We start from the raw sequence: 21,392 nt of genomic DNA, 5'->3' as shown, positions 1-21,392 counted from the left end.
TACAATCTATAAAACAAAATAGAAGTCGAGGCATCGACAATTTTGGTTATAGTTATGTGTTGTAAGAAATTATGTGTTATGTGTGCTTATTTTGTTATCAATAATTAGATACTAATAATTCATATCCATATTAATTAGCAGATGGAAAACGCTAATAATGAACCAGTTAATGAAGTGAATCAATCTGAGCAAAATTAGGAAAATCAGTATATGACTAGGCAAGATATTGAGAACATTGTTGCTCAAGGGATAGCCAATGCTATTCCAGAAATTATGGCTGCTGCTCAAAAACCTGTTGAACCACAACAATTAATTCCTAGTAAACGTACTACGGAAGATAACGGTAGTAACAGCATAAATGGAGGCGGCAATCATGAACCACGACAGTCCCCACTTCCTAAGAAAATGAAAGCTGCAACACCTGGTTGCACTTACAAAGAATTTCTTGCCTGTAAACCAGCAGAATTTGCAGGTAATGAAGGGGCAACTGCAACACTGCGTTGGTTAGAGAAAACCGAAGCAGTAATTGCAATAAGTAAATGTGCTGAAGAAGATCAAGTGATGTATGCGTCAAACCTATTCAAAGAAGGAGCGCTAGAATGGTGGAACACAGTGCTACAAGCAAAAGGAAGAAGGATGGCCTATGCGATGAACTGGGAAGAATTTAAGAGTCTTGTAGAAAGAAAATTTTGTCCCGAATACGAAAAGGAACAAATGGCAAACAAGTTCCTAAATCATCGTATGATAGGCGTAGATTGTCGGGGATATACTTCGACATTCTTCGAATATGCGAGATTGGTACCTACCCTGGCTTCACCGGAACCGGTACTCATTTCCCGTTATATTTGGGGATTAATCGGAGAAATCCGTAATATCGTTAAAGCTGCAAGACCACGCACTATTGACGATGCTGTGGAGTTAGCTAATACCTTAACCAATGAACTGGTATGCACAAGAGAAGAAGATCGAAAGAAGGAATTGGCTCAGAAGATTACCCAAGGATTTCGTGTGGGTAATACTAAGAAAAGAGGAACAGGGCAATCCTCATCACCTCCTTTCTGCAGAAATTGCAAGAAGAAACACTATGGACAATGCAATATAATCTGCACCTTTTGCAAGAGGACATCGTGAAGAAGACTGCAGAAGGAAAACAAGAATCTGTTATAACTGCAGAGAAACGGGACATTTCCAATCTAAATGTCCTAAGTTAGCCAAACCAGCAGACAATAAAGCTAAAACGCCCGACGGAATAACCAAGAAGAATGCCCGAGCATTTCAATTGACTACTCAGGAAGCCGAACTGATTCCTGATGTCATAGCTGGTACGTTTTTGGTTCACGACATTTATGCGAAAGTATTATTTGACTCTGGTGCAAACCAAAGTTTTATCAATACTTCGTTTTGCCAAGCTCTTAATTTACCCTTAACCACCCTTAGGCAGATCTTTACAGTCGAAACAGCAGAAGGGAATTCTGTTAACATAGATAAGGTTTTATAAGAAGGAAAAATAGAACTTTTAGGCCATAAGTTTTCTGCAAACCTGTTACCTATGAAATTAGCCGGATTCGATGTAGTATTAGGAATGGATTGGTTAGTAGCCAACCATGCTCGAATCCTATGTGATAAGAATTCCGTAGAAACTCGTACCCCCACAGGAAAGGTAATTTTAATTACAGGAGATAGACCTCGAAAGCCACTGAAATTCATTTCAGTAATGAAATTGGCTAGTTATTCAAGGAAACAAGAAACGGTGTATATGATTTCTGTAATCATTAACACTAAAAGTAAGGAACTCCAGGACATCTCTATAGTTTCAGAATACCCAGATGTCTTTCCAGAATAATTACCTGGGTTACCACCCGATAGGGAAGTAGAGTTTAGAATTCATCTAATTCCGGGTACTACACCAATTGCCAAGGCACCGTATCGATTAGCACCCACCGAAATGCTAGAATTGAAAAAAACAGTTAGACGAATTACTAAGCAAAGGATTTATACAACCTAGTTCATCCCCTTGGGGTGCACCAGTATTGTTTGTGAAAAAGAAAGACGGATCAATGAGAATGTGTATCGATTATAGGGAACTGAATAAGGTTACAATTAAGAATCGATACCCATTACCTAGGATTGACGATCTTTTTGATCAACTTCAAGGTGCTGGGTATTTTTCTAAGATAGACTTGTGCTCTGGATATCACCAGCTGAAAGTACAAGAGGAAGACATACCTAAAACTGCTTTCATAACCAGGTATGGTCATTATGAGTTTACAGTCATGCCCTTTGGACTAACAAATGCTCCAGCAGCATTTATGGACATGATGAATAGAATCTGTAAACCATACTTGGATAAATTCGTAATTGTCTTCATTGACGATTGATGTGTGTAAAATGAAACATATAAAACACATCAATTAAGGCATAAAACTAACCCTTTTTAAGTACTAATGTTGGAAAAAGAGTGTTTTTGTCTTCCTTTTGTATTTTCAGGATGAAATGAGCTCAAAATCACAAAAGAAGCAAAAAGACCACTAATTCTACCATAAATACAAGAAAAGGAACAAAAGTAGACTGCCCGGACCCTCAACGGCACCTCCCAAAGCAAAAAGGAAGAAACAGAGTCTGAACACGCCCCGTGTCCAGCGAACACGGGGGCGTCCCAGGAAGCAGCAGAAAAGACAAACCAGTAGAAGCTTCCATTGCCCACCACGGGGCCGTGTCCAGCGAGCACGGGGGCGTGGTGAAAGTACAGCAGGCGCATTAATTGTAATTCGCAATTACAATTAATGAGGAGAGAGAGTGTCAGGCGGGCACGGGGCCGTGTCCAGCGGACACGGGGCCGTGTCCAGCCTTCTGTTCAGCCTATAAATAGAGGAGCTTGGCTTCATTCTCTCTCATCCCTTGGCACATCACCTCTCTCACACTTCATCCACCACCCACCACCACCATAACACCATCATCCACCACCATCATCCATTGTCCATCGTAGAGTGTGTGAGTCGTCTCGGGATCCAAGATTGATCGTAAGAGTTCTTGACAATCAAGGCCATGTTTGTCTAAGTCTCTTACATCACTTGGTGAAGACAAGTGTTTAGTATAATACTTTTTATTTTTAATCTTTTGCACTTTTTATTTGGTTTTGTATTAATGACTTTAATAACTAGTTACTTATGTTGAAGGTGATCTTTCCTTATCGTTTGTCCGTGGTGTCTTGGCGTTATTTTACTGTCTATATAAAATAAAAGATTTTCACCATTCATATCTCCACGGTCTATATGGAGGTATGTTGGCTACCTGGTCGGGGGTTAATGGAACGGTTTGGTAAGGGTCTTGCCCTTGTTCAGCGTTTAGAGGTCCTGCTTGGGACCTGGGTCAAATTTAGTAGGATCTCCTTCAATGCCCATAGGTATTGGATGGCGGGGATCCAAACTCTTTGACCCCCTCATAAGTTAACTACTATTAATACTATAACCCGGCTATTTAGGACTGTATCCCTGCTGACTCAGACTACTTAGCCGAGGGTAACGTCACCGCCAGAAGCGGGGCCTACCACAATTTGCATTAATAACTTAATTCATTATCTTTCAATAATCCGACCCTTTAGGATTGTATCCTTGCTGACTCAAACTACTGGGTTGAGGGTAACGTCGCCTTCAAAAGAGGGGCCTACTACAATAACTAAGATAATCTCTTAAACAAGTGCAAAAGTGCGAAAATAATCAAAGGTTATACTAATACACATGTCGGATCCAAGTGATTCATCTTGTCTATCTGTTTTTATTTTATTTTTATTTTCAGCATTTAGTTAGTTTTTATTTTTCTTAGTTTAAAACATTTTTCTAACCTTTTTGATTTGATTAGACGTTGAGGATAAACCGGTATTAAAAGCTCTTGTGTCCTTGGACGACCTCGGTATCTTACCAACACTATACTACGTCCACGATGGGTGCACTTGCCCATATGTGTGTTTAGTGTTAGTAAATATCGTGTTTTATAAATTTAAAACTTGGCTAAAAGTGTAAAAAAGGGCTTAAATATATATCTAAAAACATATATACACTAACACGCATCAAGTTTTTGGCACCGTTGCCGGGGACACAAGGATTTTAAGAAAGTTAGGAATCAACGGCCTAATCATATTTTTATTTTTCTTTAATTTTTTTAGGATTTTTTCTTAGATTTTTAGCTTCTGCAGAGCTCAACACGGGGCCGTGCTTGCTGAACACGCCCCGTGCTCAATCATTGGAACTGGCAATCCTGTTTTAAGTCAGACAGTAGGCTGAACACGGGGCCGTGTCCACTCAACACGCCCCCGTGCCCAAGATTCAGTTGCTGAAAACAGAACCGTTAGATCCCGGCGGTTGGTAATTTCTGATACAAACATGAGTGATAGTAATTCTTTTTACTTTCGGCACTCTTATGGTTTGTGGTGTCGAATATGTGGAGGCGAACATGAGGAATTAAAATGTTTCTTCCTCACTTATAGGCCCCACTATATAGACCCACCGATTCCTTGTAACCTTAAGAGGGGCGAAAGTAAAAATAAGCACTATTTCTCCCTCGAATGCGCCCAGCCAGATATTCTAGGAGAAATGCTCCTTGACGAGCTATTTCAACTAGAAGAACTACTTCTCAATTGGTCAAAAGAACTTAGGAAGGATTTTTTAGATCCATCCCAAGATGATGACCATGAGGAAATGTTGGAACCGCATTCCGACAACCTCGTTGCTCCCGAAAATACCTTCTTACCTAGACAAGACGCGGACGATAGTCGTCCCTGTGCCGTGAAGGACTCCCTATCGACTTCGTTCGGTGCATACATAGACCTGAGCGATTCGGCATACACCTTCTTTAACGAGAGCCCGGGAAAGGGTTGGACTTGTCCACCTAGAATGAAAATAGGAATTACCCTCACCGACAACCTCTTGCGTTCTCGCCTTAGTATAGGACAATTAAGGTATCTTAGGCACTATGGGGTTGTTCCAACAAGTCAAGAGCCACCCGATATAGATTAGCTCCTTAGTAAAGACAAAACTTCATAAGACAGCTTTCCGACACGGGGCCGTGCCCGGCCAACACGCCCCCGTGTCCACCAAAAGTTTCCCTCTGATCAGAATGTCAGAATACGGACAAACTGTGTCAGAATTTTATCTGCACACGGGGCCGTGTCCAGCGGACACGGGGCCGTGTCCAGCAGGCTGTCGTTTTCTATAAATGCAGCCAAAAATCCTGCACATTTGGACCAACTTGGGGACAGAGATTTGAAGGAATCTTCTCTCAAACAATCCTAGGTAAGTCTAAAAGAAGTTTCCAACAACCCATCTTGTCCTTTCCTCTTCTAGACATTTCCTTCTTCTTCATCTTTCTTCAAGAACTACCATGAAAAGCTTGGATTTTCAATCTTTGTGGTAGGGAACAATGAGTTTTGATCATAGAATCTTGGTAAAAACATGTTATGTAACATTGTTTAGAGTTATTTACTGACAAAAAGCTTGCATAAATTCAGAAAATAACTTAAAAATCCAAGATTCCTTGCTCCAAAATTCTGCAGAAAGATGAACACGGGGCCGTGCTCAATGAGCACGGGGCGTGTCCAGAAACTGTTTCGTCATATAAACTGCTTTTGGTTTATTTTTCGTAGAATGGCGAGTGAAAACAGCGAAACATCATCCGTTCATTCCTCAAACAGCCGAAGGGGAAGGAGGCCTTCCGTTGAAGCTACACTTGTGCACTACGTTATAGCGCTAAGGGAAGCTCTCGACGAAATGACGTCAGTGGAGGAGGTCCTTATTGACCGTATTAACGATCTTACAATGGGACTTGAAAGCAGCTTCCAAGAAATTAACCTTTTGCACCAAAGGTTAAACATTTTGGTAGCACCCCCTATGGAACCAGTCCTTCCACAACAAGACTGGAACTTGGCACTCGGTGTTAACAACCCTACCGGGTGGGGAGACTTTCCCGCAGAACCTCCTATGGAAAACCCACAAGAGGTCCCAGCGGAAGTTGAAACTCCTCAAACCAATGCAAATGAGCCCTCTTTTCTCCTCCCAAGGGAGGTAGAGGAGTGGCTTGCCGACATATGAGGAGAACCGTACCCGAAAGGAGGAGTTCTACAAAGCCTTATCTAACCAAGACTAGTATCTTCTTGGAAATTTTGCTAAATTAAAATAAAACATAGGGCTAGAACTCCATAAGCTTAATATCTTTGTAGTTTTTATCTTTATGTAATATCTCTCTATGATTTGCAATGTTATGATGGTTTTTATGATTGACGGTCATAAAACACACTCATGGTGGTAATGGATGAAAAAGGGAACGAGAAAAAATGGAACCATGCATGAAGAACAGAGCAACCCGACAAAAATCTCCATCACAGAAGGCTCAACACGGGCCGTGCCCAACCAACACGGCCCCGTGCCGAGCCCCTGCAGAAAAATCACCCAGTTCAGGTAACTGGACACGGGCCGTGTTCAGCGGACACGCCCCCGTGTCCAGGCTTCTGTTTCAATTCTGAAATTTTTGTTACTGGCACTTGACCACGGGGTCGTGCCCGGTGAAGACGGGGCCGTGTCCAGAGTGCCAGTAACATAAATATTTGCTTTTTAACACACTTTTATACATTTTAATCAACCAAAAATATTGTTTTTGGACACATTGAGGACAATGTGTAATTTAAGTGTGGGGGGGATGCTAAAACCTTGAAATTTTGCAAAATCCTAAACACAAGCCTTACACAAAACTCTATTGGAACCGCTAAACACCCCAAATTTTTTCAAAAACTTTTTCATTTTTTATTTACTTGTCTTAGTTTAAGTTGGGAAGAACAAGTTCTAAAAAGGTTATATTTTTACAAGTTTACAACCGATAGCGTCGTGATAAAAAAAAGGAACCAACATAAGAAAATTATGAAACGGCATAACAAGTCTAGTTTAAAATTCGATTATATATGCTTGGTCACATTTAAAAACCCATTCCCACAAAAGTGAGTTTTGAGCCTTTATTGAGCATAAAAATACACATATTTAGATCAAATGCTCATTTTTCGTTTCTTGTGTGAATAGCCGCTCGGTCCTTACAACTCTAGAACTTGCCACGACGATACATTCCCGGTCCTTACCAACTTAAACCCAAGTAAGTAAATGATGGAGGCATTAGGACTAACCATTTTTCTTTTAAAACCATTATTTTTCATTTTTTTTACCTACCCAAAATCCCCTAGAAAACCCCTTTTGAGCCTAAACCTTTCATTTCATTACCCAAAAAAAAAAAAAAAAAACCATTTTTACCCACCAAAAACCTTTTTCACCCTTTATTTTAGTAACAAGCTCGGTTTTTCGTCAACTTGCCCTTTCATGTAACATCAAAAAAAAAACAAAAAAAAAAACAAAAGCTATAAAAAGCTTGTTTGGAGAAATACTTCAAAAATAATAAGTCACTAAAAACAAGGTATTTTACGAAAACCGACGCTTGCTACGATTTTCGCCTTTTTACTAACCACTAACCAACCACCCACCTTTAAACCCAAGCCTTCACCCAAAAAGTCCTCTTGATATTTACAAAGGTAAAAAGTTAAAAAGGAGGAGGATTGATTGCTTGGCAAGCCTATGGAAATACGTAAGTTCCGTGCCGCTCTCGAGTGATTCACTAAAATATACACCTTCGGCCGAGTGTTGAGTGATCTCCCGTGAGGTATGTGAACTTGTATATAAATGGAATTTTAATAAAGCATGTTATGCCCAACTAAGTAGTTTATCTTATGAAAAGTTCAAAATAAATCATAACGAATAGGATTGTAAATAAATAAAAATAAAGCCTATAAAAACCTTGGATTCCCGACACTCTAGGACAAACTAAAAACTTCTCTTCTACCTATTCCATTTGGGAGTGTAAGCCACATTTAAAGAGTTTTGCTTGAGGACAAGCAAAAGTTCAAGTGTGGGGGTATTTGATGTGTGTAAAATGCAACATATAAAACACATCAATTAAGGCATAAAACTAACCCTTTTTAAGTACTAATGTTGGAAAAAGAGTGTTTTTGTCTTCCTTTTGTATTTTCAGGATGAAATGAGCTCAAAATCACAAAAGAAGCAAAAAGACCACTAATTCTACCATAAATACAAGAAAAGGAACAAAAGTAGACTGCCCGGACCCTCAACGGCACCTCCCAAAGCAAAAAGGAAGAAACAGAGTCTGAACACGCCCCGTGTCCAGCGAACACGGGGGCGTGCCCAGGAAGCAGCAGAAAAGACAAACCAGTAGAAGCTTCCATTGCCCACCACGGGGCCGTGTCCAGCGAGCACGGGGGCGTGGTGAAAGTACAGCAGGCGCATTAATTGTAATTCGCAATTACAATTAATGAGGAGAGAGAGTGTCAGGCGGGCACGGGGCCGTGTCCAGCGGACACGGGGCCGTGTCCAGCCTTCTGTTCAGCCTATAAATAGAGGAGCTTGGCTTCATTCTCTCTCATCCCTTGGCACACCACCTCTCTCACACTTCATCCACCACCCACCACCACCATAACACCATCATCCACCACCATCATCCATTGTCCATCGTAGAGTGTGTGAGTCGTCTCGGGATCCAAGATTGATCGTAAGAGTTCTTGACAATCAAGGCCATGTTTGCCTAAGTCTCTTACATCACTTGGTGAAGACAAGTGTTTAGTATAATACTTTTTATTTTTAATCTTTTGCACTTTTTATTTGGTTTTGTATTAATGACTTTGATAACTAGTTACTTATGTTGAAGGTGATCTTTCCTTATCGTTTGTCCGTGGTGTCTTGGCGTTATTTTACTGTCTATATAAAATAAAAGATTTTCACCATTCATATCTCCACGGTCTATATGGAGGTATGTTGGCTACCTGGTCGGGGGTTAAGGGAACGGTTTGGTAAGGGTCTTGCCCTTGTTCAGCGTTTAGAGGTCCTGCTTGGGACCTGGGTCAAATTTAGTAGGATCTCCTTCAATGCCCATAGGTATTGGATGGCGGGGATCCAAACTCTTTGACCCCCTCATAAGTTAACTACTATTAATACTATAACCCGGCTATTTAGGACTGTATCCCTGCTGACTCAGACTACTTAGCCGAGGGTAACGTCACCGCCAGAAGCGGGGCCTACCACAATTTGCATTAATAACTTAATTCATTATCTTTCAATAATCCGACCCTTTAGGATTGTATCCTTGCTGACTCAAACTACTGGGTTGAGGGTAACGTCGCCTTCAAAAGAGGGGCCTACTACAATAACTAAGATAATCTCTTAAACAAGTGCAAAAGTGCGAAAATAATCAAAGGTTATACTAATACACGTGTCGGATCCAAGTGATTCATCTTGTCTATCTGTTTTTATTTTATTTTTATTTTCAGCATTTAGTTAGTTTTTATTTTTCTTAGTTTAAAACATTTTTCTAACCTTTTTGATTTGATTAGACGTTGAGGATAAACCGGTATTAAAAGCTCTTGTGTCCTTGGACGACCTCGGTATCTTACCAACACTATACTACGTCCACGATGGGTGCACTTGCCCATATGTGTGTTTAGTGTTAGTAAATATCGTGTTTTATAAATTTAAAACTTGGCTAAAAGTGTAAAAAGGGCTTAAATATATATCTAAAAACATATATACACTAACACGCATCAACGATATACTTATTTATTCCAAAAGCCAGGAAGAACATTGTGAGCATCTACATGCACTCTTAACTTTGTTAAGAAAAGAAAGGCTTTATGCCAAATTCTCGAAGTGTGAATTCTGGCTGCAGGAAGTACAATTTTTAGGGCACATGGTGAATCATGAAGGAATTCACGTAGATCCTGCTAAAATAGAAGCAATCACCAATTGGAAGATTCCATAAACGGCTATGGAAGTTAGAAGTTTTCTAGGCTTAGCTGGATACTATAGACGATTTATTAAGGATTTCTCTAAAATAGCTGTACCTTTGACTAAGCTAACTTGTAAAGCAGTTAAGTTTGAATGGGGACCTAGACAAGAAGAAGCTTTTAAGATTCTAAAGCATAGATTGACGAATGCTCCAATTTTAGCTTTACCCGAAGGAACATAAGATTTTGAAGTATATTGTGATGCTTCCAAATTAGGATTCGGATGTGTGTTGATGCAACGCAAGAAGGTAATTGCGTATGCCTCTAGGCAGTTGAAAAAGCACGAGGAAAATTACACGACTCATGACTTAGAATTAGGAGCCATAATTTTTGCCCTTAAAATCTGGAGACATTATCTGTATGGAAGTAAGTTTACTATTTATACAGATCATAAAAGTTTAAGGTACATATTTGGGCAAAAAGAGTTAAATATGAGGCAAAGAAGGTGGATGGAAATCCTAAGTGATTACGACTGTGATATTCAGTATCACGAAGGAAAGGCGAACGTAGTCGCAGACGCCTTAAGTCGTAAGTATCATGAGAAGCAAAAACGAGTCCGTGCTCTTAGGTTAAATCTACAATTAGATTTAATGGAACAATTGAAGAAAGTTCAGGAAGCGGCAATCAAGGACGATGCCGAAGGAATGAAAGGTTACATAAAGGAACTAGAACAAGGAAATGATGGAATTTGTAGATTCCACAAGAAACGAATTTGGGTACCTAAGCAGGGAGAATTAAGAAATAAGATTTTAGAAGAAGCTCATAAATCTAGGTATACCGTACATCCAGGAAACAATAAGATGTACCAAGATTTAAGAAACAATTTCTGGTGGATAGGAATTAAAAAGGACATAGCTGAATACGTAACTAAGTGTCTTACTTGTTCACAAGTTAAGGCAGAACACCAGAAACCTTCAGGACTACTACAACAGTCAGAAATGCCTGTATGGAAATGGGAACTAATAACAATGGAATTTGTTACTAAGTTACCCAAAACCAGAAAAGGTAATGATGCTATTTGGGTAATTGTGGATCGATTAACCAAATCAGCTCATTTTCTACCAATGAAGGAAACCTTTAGCATGGAAAGGCTAGCCAAGTTATACGTAGACGAAGTGGTATCTTTACATGGAGTCCCACTCTCCATTGTATCAGATAGAGATAGTCATTCCACTTCCCATTTCTGGACTAGTTTCCAGGAAGCAATGGGAACCCGACTCAATTTGAGTACTGCATATCATCCTCAAACAGACGGACAAAGTGAAAGGACGATCAAAACCTTGGAAGACATGCTCCGAGCATGTGTAATTGATTTTGGTGGTAATTGGGATAACCACTTACCTTTAATTGAATTCTCCTATAACAATAGTTATCATTCAAGCATCGAAGCTGCTCCATTCGAAGCACTGTATGGACGCAAGTGCAGAACTCCAGTTTGTTGGGCAGAAATAGGAGAAAGTCAATTATCAGGTCCAGAAATTGTACAAGAAACCACTGACAAGATAACACAAATCAAGGAAAGACTAAAGACGGCTAGAGATCGCCAGAAAAGCTACGCAGACAATCGCCGCAAGCCACTAGAATTTCAGGTAGGAGACAAAGTGCTTTTAAAAGTTTCTCCTTGGAAAGGAGTGGTACGATTCGGTAAGAAAGGAAAACTGAGTCCAAGATATGTTGGACCATTCCCAGTAATCCAACAAATAGGGCCAGTAGCTTATCGTTTACAATTACCAGAAGAATTAGCTGGAGTACATGATGTATTTCATGTATCCAATCTCAAGAAATGTCTATCAGACGAATCCCTGGTAGTACCTCTTCAAGACATAGAGGTAAATGAAAAGCTGAAATTCGTAGAAAAACCCCTACAAATAGAAGACAGGAAAGTCAAGTTTCTCAAACACAAGCGACTCGTACTAGTGAAGGTCAAATGGGATTCAAGGAGAGGACCAGAATACACTTGGGAGCTAGAATCAGAAATGAAGCGAAAATATCCTCATCTATTTCAGTAAATCTCGAGGACGAGATTTTTCTTAAGGTGGGGAGGATATAACAACTCTCATTAAAATTAATACTTAGTATGATAATTAATCAATAAGGAAACCCTAATTGAAACACCCAAGTGATTCTGCATAAACCCTAAAATTTTCCTAATAATCGGAATCAGGATCAGGGCCCCTAAAACTCGGGGGGGGGGGGTAAAACCTAGTTAACGATTATCAACAATATTCGCTGTCAAATTCGAAATCTTTAAAATTGTCAAGTCAGCAGGCCTAGTCCCAGACTTGGCTACCCTATAAATAGACTGCTTCCCTTACGGACCGTAAGGGATAAGGCATTGGGACTTGGATTCTGTCTACCCTAGTCCCAGACTTGGCTACCCTAGTCCCAAAAATTTGTATAAATAGCCGACATTGGGACTTGAATTCTGTCTTTGGAACGACGTAAATTCACTTTACGTAGGACGAGTTATAGCAGAAAGAGTACAATTAACACACACGATTCACGAAGTGCTGCCGCAATCAGGGTATTAACTCGATCGCTATTACGATTCAACGTCCGATCGATTGTAACTATCCAACGATTGTTTAAGTGCCGCTCAAATTGAGTTTATACTTTGTTATTCATCGTGATTTCGACTTGAATGTTTGAGTGCTGTTCGAATTCGGACTATACTCTGTCATTCGTTGTGAATCCGCTGAATTGTTAAGTATTGCACTTGTTAATCATTGTGAGGGTTTAATCTCGTGAATTGACGTAACTGCTGTATTAGTTACTAACCCCGTTTGTGTGTATTGTGAATTAAATTAAGGTTAATCAAAGGCTAGTCAGTAGGCTTATACTCTGCTCGTAAAATCTGCAATGTGAGTCATTCTCTTTTTATCAAATTAATTCCAAAACCCTATTTATTTCAAAGTTATAGTCACAGGGATTAAGTCTTTGTAATCACCAAATTACAGCCAGTATGTGGGGTTTTGTATACATTACTTAGTTCCCGTCACACTTGGACAAACGAGTGGCCAAGGGGTGATCTGGCCACAGTCACAAACACCATTGGACAAATGGGCTAGCCAATGGATGGTCGAGTGACAAATACTGTGGGTAGTTGGATTGATATCAGAAACATTGTAATCGCTCTTAATACTATGAATTATAACAAACGAGTCGTTTTAGTAAAATGAATGATTCACTCAATATTTCCCCGCTGACAAAATTTTTAAACATGTTTCAGGTGATCTGTTGTGAGCAAAGAAAAGTACCGTGAAGCACTACCAGCTTAGAAAAGTGGCTCAATGTAAATAAATAAAGAAACATGTTTTGAGAATAAAGATTTCCCAGTGAAATCACTCTATTGTAAATTATGGGATTTATCCCTATATTATATATATAAACGAGTAGTTTTAAAATTTAACGATCCTGCTTAAAAAGACTTCCGCTGTCACTTAATTAGATACCACGGGATTTCCTGCCTCGCGGCTCTGGACCGGGTCAAACCGGGGCCGAGGGCCATGACACCAAAGATCAATGATTTGCTTGGGAACTTGAAGTAGCCAAAAGATGGGAGAAATGATTGAGAAAACAAACTGTCATATAGTGAAGTTGTGGGGACTTTAGGGTTTTGAGTGGTTATAAGATTTTCTAACTTATTCACAAAGCACCCCTAATTATGCAAATTTTACATCAGGCACATATTAATATGTAATTTACATTTAAAGCATGTAGTTCACGTATTTGTCATGCAACACATAAGTTTCGTATCAACACGTTCGAGAGTTATCATGTGTGTGTTCCGGTAATTCCTCCAATTACCAACGTAGACTCATTTAACTAATCCTAGTTAAATGCCATGCTATGAATGTATGTCTAATTTAATTGTGGTTAGGTTAAAGTAGCAACCTGAAGTTGCGGGTTGTCATAGTAATTGAACCAAAATCAACCAAAAATTGATTTACCGAAACCCGAATTAACCAAAAACAATTATCGATTTTTTGTACCTTTATTTAACCAAAATTAATTGAACGTAACCATTTATATTTTCATATATTTATAGCTTTTATACCTTCATTTCATGTATTTCATATGTATACACCCGTTTTATGTATTTATACCTCCGTTTCATGCACCTATACATCAATTGCAGGTATTTATACCTAAATTTCATATATTTCTAATCAAAAGTTTTAGCCCAAGTTTGATTTTGGTTATTAACCAAAATTAAATGAATCAAACCAAAAACCGTCAATCTAACTCAGTAAACCACGCTGATTAACTAAAAACAGATTGGTTAATAAAATAGACTAATCGGTGACCTCAATTTTGGTAGAGAATAATAATCCAACCAACTGAACGATGCACACCGTGACAATGTTTGTGTTTCCTGCCACATCGCGCTCTATTATTGGTTATTAACCAAAACCGGTTATCGGTGAGCAATAACTAAATCGTTAACCTAAACCTAACTAAAAATAGACGAAACCGAACTGAAAACTAAATTAACTGAAAACCGAATTAACCAAAAACCGGTTATCATTTTTTGTACTCTCGTTTAACCAAAATTAGCTGAACCGAACCGAATCATTCATATTTTCATATATTTCTAGCTTTTATACCTTCGGTTCATATATTTCATATTTTATATCTCCATTTCATATATTTCTAATCAAAAGTTTTAGCCCAAATTTGGTTTTTGCTATTAACTGAAATTAAATGAACCTAACCAAAAAACAGTCAATCTAACTGAATAAACCAAAGTGATTAACTCAAAACCGATTGGTTATTAAAATAGATTAATTGATGACTTTGGTTTCGGATTCGGTTGAGAATGTTAATTGAACCGACCGAACCATGCACAAAAAAATGAAATGGATTACTCGATTACTTCGTTTTTGATGTATATCTATATAATGATGCTACAATAAATATTATATGAATAAAAAACTAGCAAAAACGAGTATCGCAACACGATGTTTCACTCCCGCTGGGGGTGTTCTTTGGGTTATTTTTTCGGGTTTCGGGTCGGGTTGTTCGGGTTTTTGGCTAGGAAAAAGTAACCCAATAACCAACCCATTTAAAGTTCGGGTTATTCATGTATGGGTTATTCGGGTTCGGGTTAGTTCAGTTCGGGCTATTCAGTTTTCGGGTTTAGATGTAAAATAAAAAAAAAATAATGTTTTTTTTCACAAAATATCATCAAATATATCTTGTTGTTAAAAAAATATCATCACAATTCAAACATCATTTAACAATATGGTATGATAATATTCAAAAGTCTGAAAACTTAATGTTTCAAATACAAAACACTTCAAATCAAATCTCATCTATAAAATAAAGACAACTAATGTTCGAGTTTTTATTCGGGTTTCAAGTTTCGGGTTATTCAGGTTTTTTGTTATGAAAAAGTGACCCGATAACCGACCAATTTAAAGTTCAAGTTGTTCGGGTTTTTTCGGTTAGTCTCTAATTCGGACGACTTTGAATTCAAGTTGATTTCGGATTTCGGATAAAAAAGAACAACCCTAGCTCCCACCACATCGCGTGGACATACCGGTAATAATAACAGCCCATTTTAGGTTAGAATGATAAACTTATACGGGGCTAAGCCGACCCAGAAGCCGTGTGAGTTACACTAAGCCGACTTCTTATACCAACCCAGCTTGCAAGCAAGGGTTTTGTTAAGTTGTAGTCTTCTTGTAGAATAGGAGGCGCCTCACCATAATCCTTCCATTCTCAGCAACACACACACACACACACACAAACCCTTCTTACATCATCAATGCCCGTAATAATCACCACATAAAACAACAACCATTTCACATCTTCTCACCACTCAAATCCGATCAAAATCCACTCAAAATCGACGTTAACACCAATGGCAACTCATATTCCTCCACCCGCAGCACCCTCACCGGCGGCGGAACCCGTCAAGCCGGAGAAAGTTGACTACATGGACCTGCCGTGCCCTATTCCGTACGAGGAGATCCACCGTGAAGCCATGAGTTAGAATCTCCATAATTTCCTTAACATAGATCACTCGTTTGTTTTCACTTTGTTTATTGGTTATCTAGTCTGTGATTGTGTGATCTTAGCGAGTGTTGTTAAACCCTAGTTTTAAACCCTAGGTGGATTAAAACATACTTTATGTTGTGAACACATTGGTTTTTGTTTTGATAAAGGGATAAGTATAATGTTACTTGTTATTGTGAACAGTTTAGTTTAATTTGTGTATTTAAGAGCAAATATTATTGGGGAACTTAGATTTTTAAAATTAGTATTGAAAAGATTGGTTATTTGTTATAAGTTATTTGAAATTGTTGTGTTTATGTGATTTTGTGAGTGCTGTTGAACTCTGTTTATAAACCCTAGCTTTAGATTTGAAATTAATTACCATTGGAAAAGATTGGTATAAGTTAGTTATGTGTGACACTTAAAGGTGGAATATGATTGAGAATTAATTTAGCAGAAAATATGGTGTGTATAGCATTGTGTTATGTCATATCTATGTGGATTTGAAGATAAAGAAGTATCGATTGTTTATAGTTTTGTGTTTGTTTATTGTTTAGCACTAATCAGGGTTGTTGACGGTGTGATTTTAAGTTAATCTAAGACATTAATCACTTTTGGAGTTTAAACATAACCGAAAAACATAACTTATGTGTTATTATCTCTTGTATTGAACACGCTGAATTGTATGCAGTGTCCTTGAAGCCAGAACATTTTGAGGGTATGCGTTTTGATTTTACCAAGGGTCTAAATCAAAAGTTTTCTCTAAGTCACAGGTACACATTGAACTTGTTTTTTGAGTTTGTATGATTTTTTTTTGGTATAATGATCACATGCTTTTGAATTACCAGTATTGTTATGGGACCTACTGAAGTCCCTTCTCAATCTGCTGAAACGATTAAGATTCCTACTGCAAACTATGAGTTTGGTGCTAACTTTATAGACCCAAAGGTTTGTTAAATCATATTTACAATCATTGTAATAGTTTTATTATTTTTGTAAATAGCTAGCAATTTTAATTTGATAGTGGTCTTTTGTTTGTCAAAGTTGATGCTTTTCGGAAGGATTTTGACTGATGGGCGGCTAAGTGCGCGAGTGAAATGCGACTTGTCTGAGAATCTTACTATGAAGGCCAATGCTCAGGTTTAAGAATGAACGATACACTATTATAGTATTATCAATCGAGTGTTGGTTTTAAGATTTGTTTCATTAATCTAGTTTGATTTTGTTATCAGCTTACAAATGAGCCTCACATGTCACATGGAATGTTCAACTTTGACTATAAGGTAAGTTGCTCATCTTGTTTGACTCGATATGGACATTGTTCTTTTAATTTTGTAATTTCGTGTAACTCAATAAATTTTACCTTAAAACACACTTATATTGCAGCTATTATTTCTGTTATGGGCTAACTTTCTTTTTTTTTTTTGATTCAGGGTTCGGACTACAGGACTCAGTTACAACTAGGAAATGGTGGCCTGATCGGAGCTAGTTATATTCAGGTAAAAGATCAGTACATCTGTAACTCTGATTTATAGTGGCAGAAATATAGTTAGTAATAAGTTCAGGTGTGTGCGTGACTAGGCCAGTAAATGAACCGAACGTTCATGAACTGTTTGTGAGCTTGTTTGGTGGGAAGTTCGTTTATTTAATAAATGAATGAGCATGAACACAACTTTTTGTTCATTTAACTAAACTAACGAACATGAACATGTGTTTTGTTCGTTTCGTTTATTTACATTTGTTTATGTTCGTTTGTTTATGTTCGTTTGTTTATGTTTGTTTCAATTTAAATACATAAGTAGTTATTTTTATATAAATATTAAACATAAAAGGAACTTTCTACTACTTATATAAATATAACTAATTGGTAAGTGGGCTTTCTAGTAATAACATCGGGGTTTTCAATCAAGAATATTATAATTAATTACTAATTTAAATACAAAAAGTCACTTTATGTTTAGTTAAATTATGTTCGTTTAAGTTTGTTTGTTTACGTTTGTGAATTGTTCGTTTGTGTTTCAAACAAACGAAGATAATTGAACACGAACATGATCGTTTTCTTAATAAACGAACACAAACAAAAAAATGTGTTTGATTAAATGTTTTTGTTCTTTTTTAGTTAAAGTTAAATGTACGAACACAAACCCGCCTCTGTTCATGTTCGTTCGGTTCATTTACCGGCCTATGCGTGACTGCGTGGAGAAAATTAATAGAAAAAGGATTGTTGTATTTGTTATTGATTTGAAACTCACTCATAGACATGTTATTTTTATTTTACGCATTTTTCTAGTATCATTATATTTTTGGGTGATATGTTGTTTTTGCAGAGTGTGACACCTCACCTGTCTTTAGGTGGCGAAGTGTTTTGGGCTGGTCAGCACAGGAAGTCTGGTCTTGGTTATGCTGCACGATACAACACTGATAAAATGGTAAATTGTCGTTCTGTTTTTCTAGTTTTTTATTTGAATTTTTTCTTGCATGGTAATTAATTGAATTTTTTTATGCAGGTTGCATCAGGACAAATTGCTAGCACTGGAATGGTGGTTCTTGGTTATGTTCAGAAAGTGTCTGAAAAGGTAATTAACTAAATATTTTAATAGTTTATTATCCACCATTATTAAGTGGGTCATAATACTATTTTTTTTTTTGCACAGGTTTCGCTGGCAACCGATATGATGTACAATTACATGTCAAGAGATGTCACTGCTAGCTTTGGCTATGATTATATACTCCGTCAGGTAATTCAACAAATTCTTCATCAACAGTCGCTGTCAATAAATCGTGCCCCTTGCTATCTAGTTTCATTTTTAAACTACAAAATAATATACTTTTTATAAATCCAATTAAATATAATAATTTTAACTGTGGTATTGTATGTTTTTAGTTTGACTTGTTAGTAAATATTGCTCAACCTTTTTGTCATATTATTAACATGATTTCATGTTGACAGTGTCGCCTTAGAGGGAAGATCGACTCAAATGGTTGTACGTCTGCATTTCTTGAAGAAAGGTTGAATATGGGTCTAAATTTCATTCTGTCAGCTGAGGTGAGTACATTTAAATTTTCACTCACTTTTGAATTTTTTATAGAAATACAACATGCACTATATCCAAAGGCACCATCTTCGATTGGTGCCTGCTACAGGTGGCAATAGGGCTGTCCATTTTTATCCGAAACCCAAAACCCGACTCGAATTCACAGCCACCCGAACCCGAATTAAATATTACTTGAAAAACCTGAACCCGACCAACCCGAACTTTCTATGGGTCGGTTATCGGGTTACCTTTTCCCAGCCGAAAACCCGATCCGGAAAACTTGAAACACGAAACCCGAAAAAGAACCCGAACATTTATTTTCTTCTTTTATAAACGTGTTTTGTTTTGGAGTCTCTAGTATTTGGAACATTGAGTTTTTGGACTTTTGAACATTATAATATCTTATTGTCAATTGATGTTTGAATTTTAATTATTTTTCTAGTAGGCAGTAGCTATATAATTTTGATAATATTTTGTAAAAAAACCATTTATCTTCATTTTACATCTAAAGCCGGACAACCCGGCCCGAAGTAACCTGAACTTTAAATGGGTTGGTACTTTTATCCAGCAAAAAAAACCGAACAACCCGACCCGTAAAATCCAAAACCCGAAGAAAACCCCTAGGTGGCAATTTCGGTCATTTACGTATTTATAAATGGGCTAATTCGGGTTGCATTTTATCTCTAACTGCTCTAATGGTAAAGTTTCTAAAATGAAACATGTCAGGTAGGTCTAAAGTCGCCTTTATAATGGATAAACCTTCATGATCATATTATTTAAAGAGTAATTTAATTTTTGTAATGTGTTTTCTTTCCATCAAATCTGTCACTATTTATGTATTGTGCTTCACAAAATTTGTGCAAAGAGTGTTTTATTTTGACAAGTTTTATGACGCTTTTTATGGATTATGTCATGCAGATAGACCACAAGAAGAAAGACTACAAGTTTGGGTTCGGGTTGACAGTTGGAGAATAGATCAAAAACCATGAGCCGGGATGCAAGCTTTTAGGATTTAAATTTGTTTCTGAGTAACGGTCTGTCATACCGAGTGTGATCTTTTTGTTTTATTTTATGATGGACAGTGTCAGTTTTGTACTCTTTTTGAAGCAGCATTATTTCTAGCGGCTATTAAAGCTGCGCAGACCGTTTAGAGCATAACATAAAATTCAGTTGTCAAGTTTTGCAGCTTGGACATGTAATCACTTTGAATTCCTACTTGAAGCTGTAGAATGCGATTTGACAATACATTATTTATTTCGACACATTGTTAAATGTTGAGGTCTGTAAAAGTTGACGGGTTGGCGTGTTTGATTCTGACTCGATATGAATCCAAAACGATTATGACATGTCGATCCAAACACAACACACAAGTTGGACTGGTCCCAAAACATGGTTTTGTGTCGGGTCATTAGTTTATAATAAAATGTCGAAACCAATGTTTTGGAAACCAGACTATACCTAGTCGGCAAAGAACAAAGCATTCGCAGTTTTCCATCGATTAGACTGGTTTTGTTTTGGTTTTCGTAAGATTGGTCTAAACAGACTTGTCATTTTCTGTTAGCTTAATCCTTAATGCCGGAATAACAAGAGTGCTGTGTGTAATGTTTCAAAATCCGGATTAAAGGTTAAAATATTGGTTTTCGAGTCAAAAGTAGCAAGTTAAACACCTTTTATTAAGAAAATAATGTACATATAAAACATGAAATGGTTGATAGAACGCTTGGAAAGCTATCTTAATTATGATATTAAAACGCACACGTCTGTTCTTTGAATCCATCCCAAACAGTGGCGGAGCTTGAACGGAAACTGGGTAGGGGCCAGACTCTAAAAATCCAAATCCGTGGATCCGGTTCGGTTTTTAAACAAAGGTACCATGAACATAGCTTTCTAAATTCTCAAGTATGTTAAAGCTTGCCATATTTGATAGCACATGTGTTTAAAAGTTGCAAGTTATACCAAAAGTTGCAGATTCTATTTTATTATTATATAATAATAAAACAACTAATTTATAATAATAGGTAGAATTTAATATATGGTTAGTATGTTACTCGTCTTGCAAAGGAAATAAAGTTTTGAATTGACATGTAAACTAATTAAATATTAATTAACTAGCTTAAGACCCCGTGTGTTATACGGGTTGATTAAAGATAATATCTTATCATCATCATCGTTTACATAAATGTTATGATTGAATACACGTTAAAACACAAACGAATTTCTAAGATTACCACGACAAATTGAAATACATGAATATGCAACGATCACAATTCGTTGAAAATCTCCTTAAAAACACATTAGTTGTTTTATATGTAGTGTTAACGTCCTACGTTAAATACTGCTATATACACCACAAGTCGTTAAAAGACTTCTTTATACACTTATTTAGAACCAACCTTTTAAAATTCTACCTATTGAAACGGGTCAGGTCAAAACCAATACAATTCACTTGCATATTAGTTTTAGTAAAGCTTTACAGT

At 37.4% G+C, this 21,392-nt stretch overlaps 1 protein-coding gene across 1 annotated transcript; it reads left to right on the top strand.

Moving 5' to 3' along the window:
• Window positions 1-15,548: 15,548 nt before the first annotated feature.
• LOC110873421 (mitochondrial import receptor subunit TOM40-1) lies at window positions 15,549-20,179 on the top strand. Its single transcript, XM_022122342.2, has 11 exons — window positions 15,549-15,873; window positions 16,572-16,653; window positions 16,729-16,828; window positions 16,925-17,020; window positions 17,113-17,163; window positions 17,314-17,379; window positions 18,208-18,309; window positions 18,388-18,456; window positions 18,535-18,618; window positions 18,831-18,926; window positions 19,834-20,179. Exons 1-11 carry the CDS (start codon window positions 15,747-15,749, stop codon window positions 19,888-19,890), a joined length of 930 nt encoding a protein of 309 aa, XP_021978034.1. The 5' UTR covers window positions 15,549-15,746; the 3' UTR covers window positions 19,891-20,179.
• Window positions 20,180-21,392: the final 1,213 nt, after the last annotated feature.

This window comes from Helianthus annuus, chromosome 8 (genome assembly GCF_002127325.2).
Source record: "Helianthus annuus cultivar XRQ/B chromosome 8, HanXRQr2.0-SUNRISE, whole genome shotgun sequence".
Classification (NCBI taxonomy): Eukaryota; Viridiplantae; Streptophyta; class Magnoliopsida; order Asterales; family Asteraceae; genus Helianthus; species Helianthus annuus.
Note: the sequence above shows the minus strand (reverse complement) of the source record. Positions and strands in the feature narration are given on the sequence as shown.

Excerpts from the sequence above, each read along its gene's own strand:
- LOC110873421 (XM_022122342.2), top strand. The coding sequence starts at position 15,747 with ATGGCAACTCATATTCCTCCACCCGCAGCACCCTCACCGGCGGCGGAA. Across the intron at positions 16,654-16,728 it reads AAGTTTTCTCTAAGTCACAG|TATTGTTATGGGACCTACTG; the intron begins GTACACATTGAA and ends TTGAATTACCAG. Across the intron at positions 18,310-18,387 it reads GATACAACACTGATAAAATG|GTTGCATCAGGACAAATTGC; the intron begins GTAAATTGTCGT and ends TTTTTTATGCAG.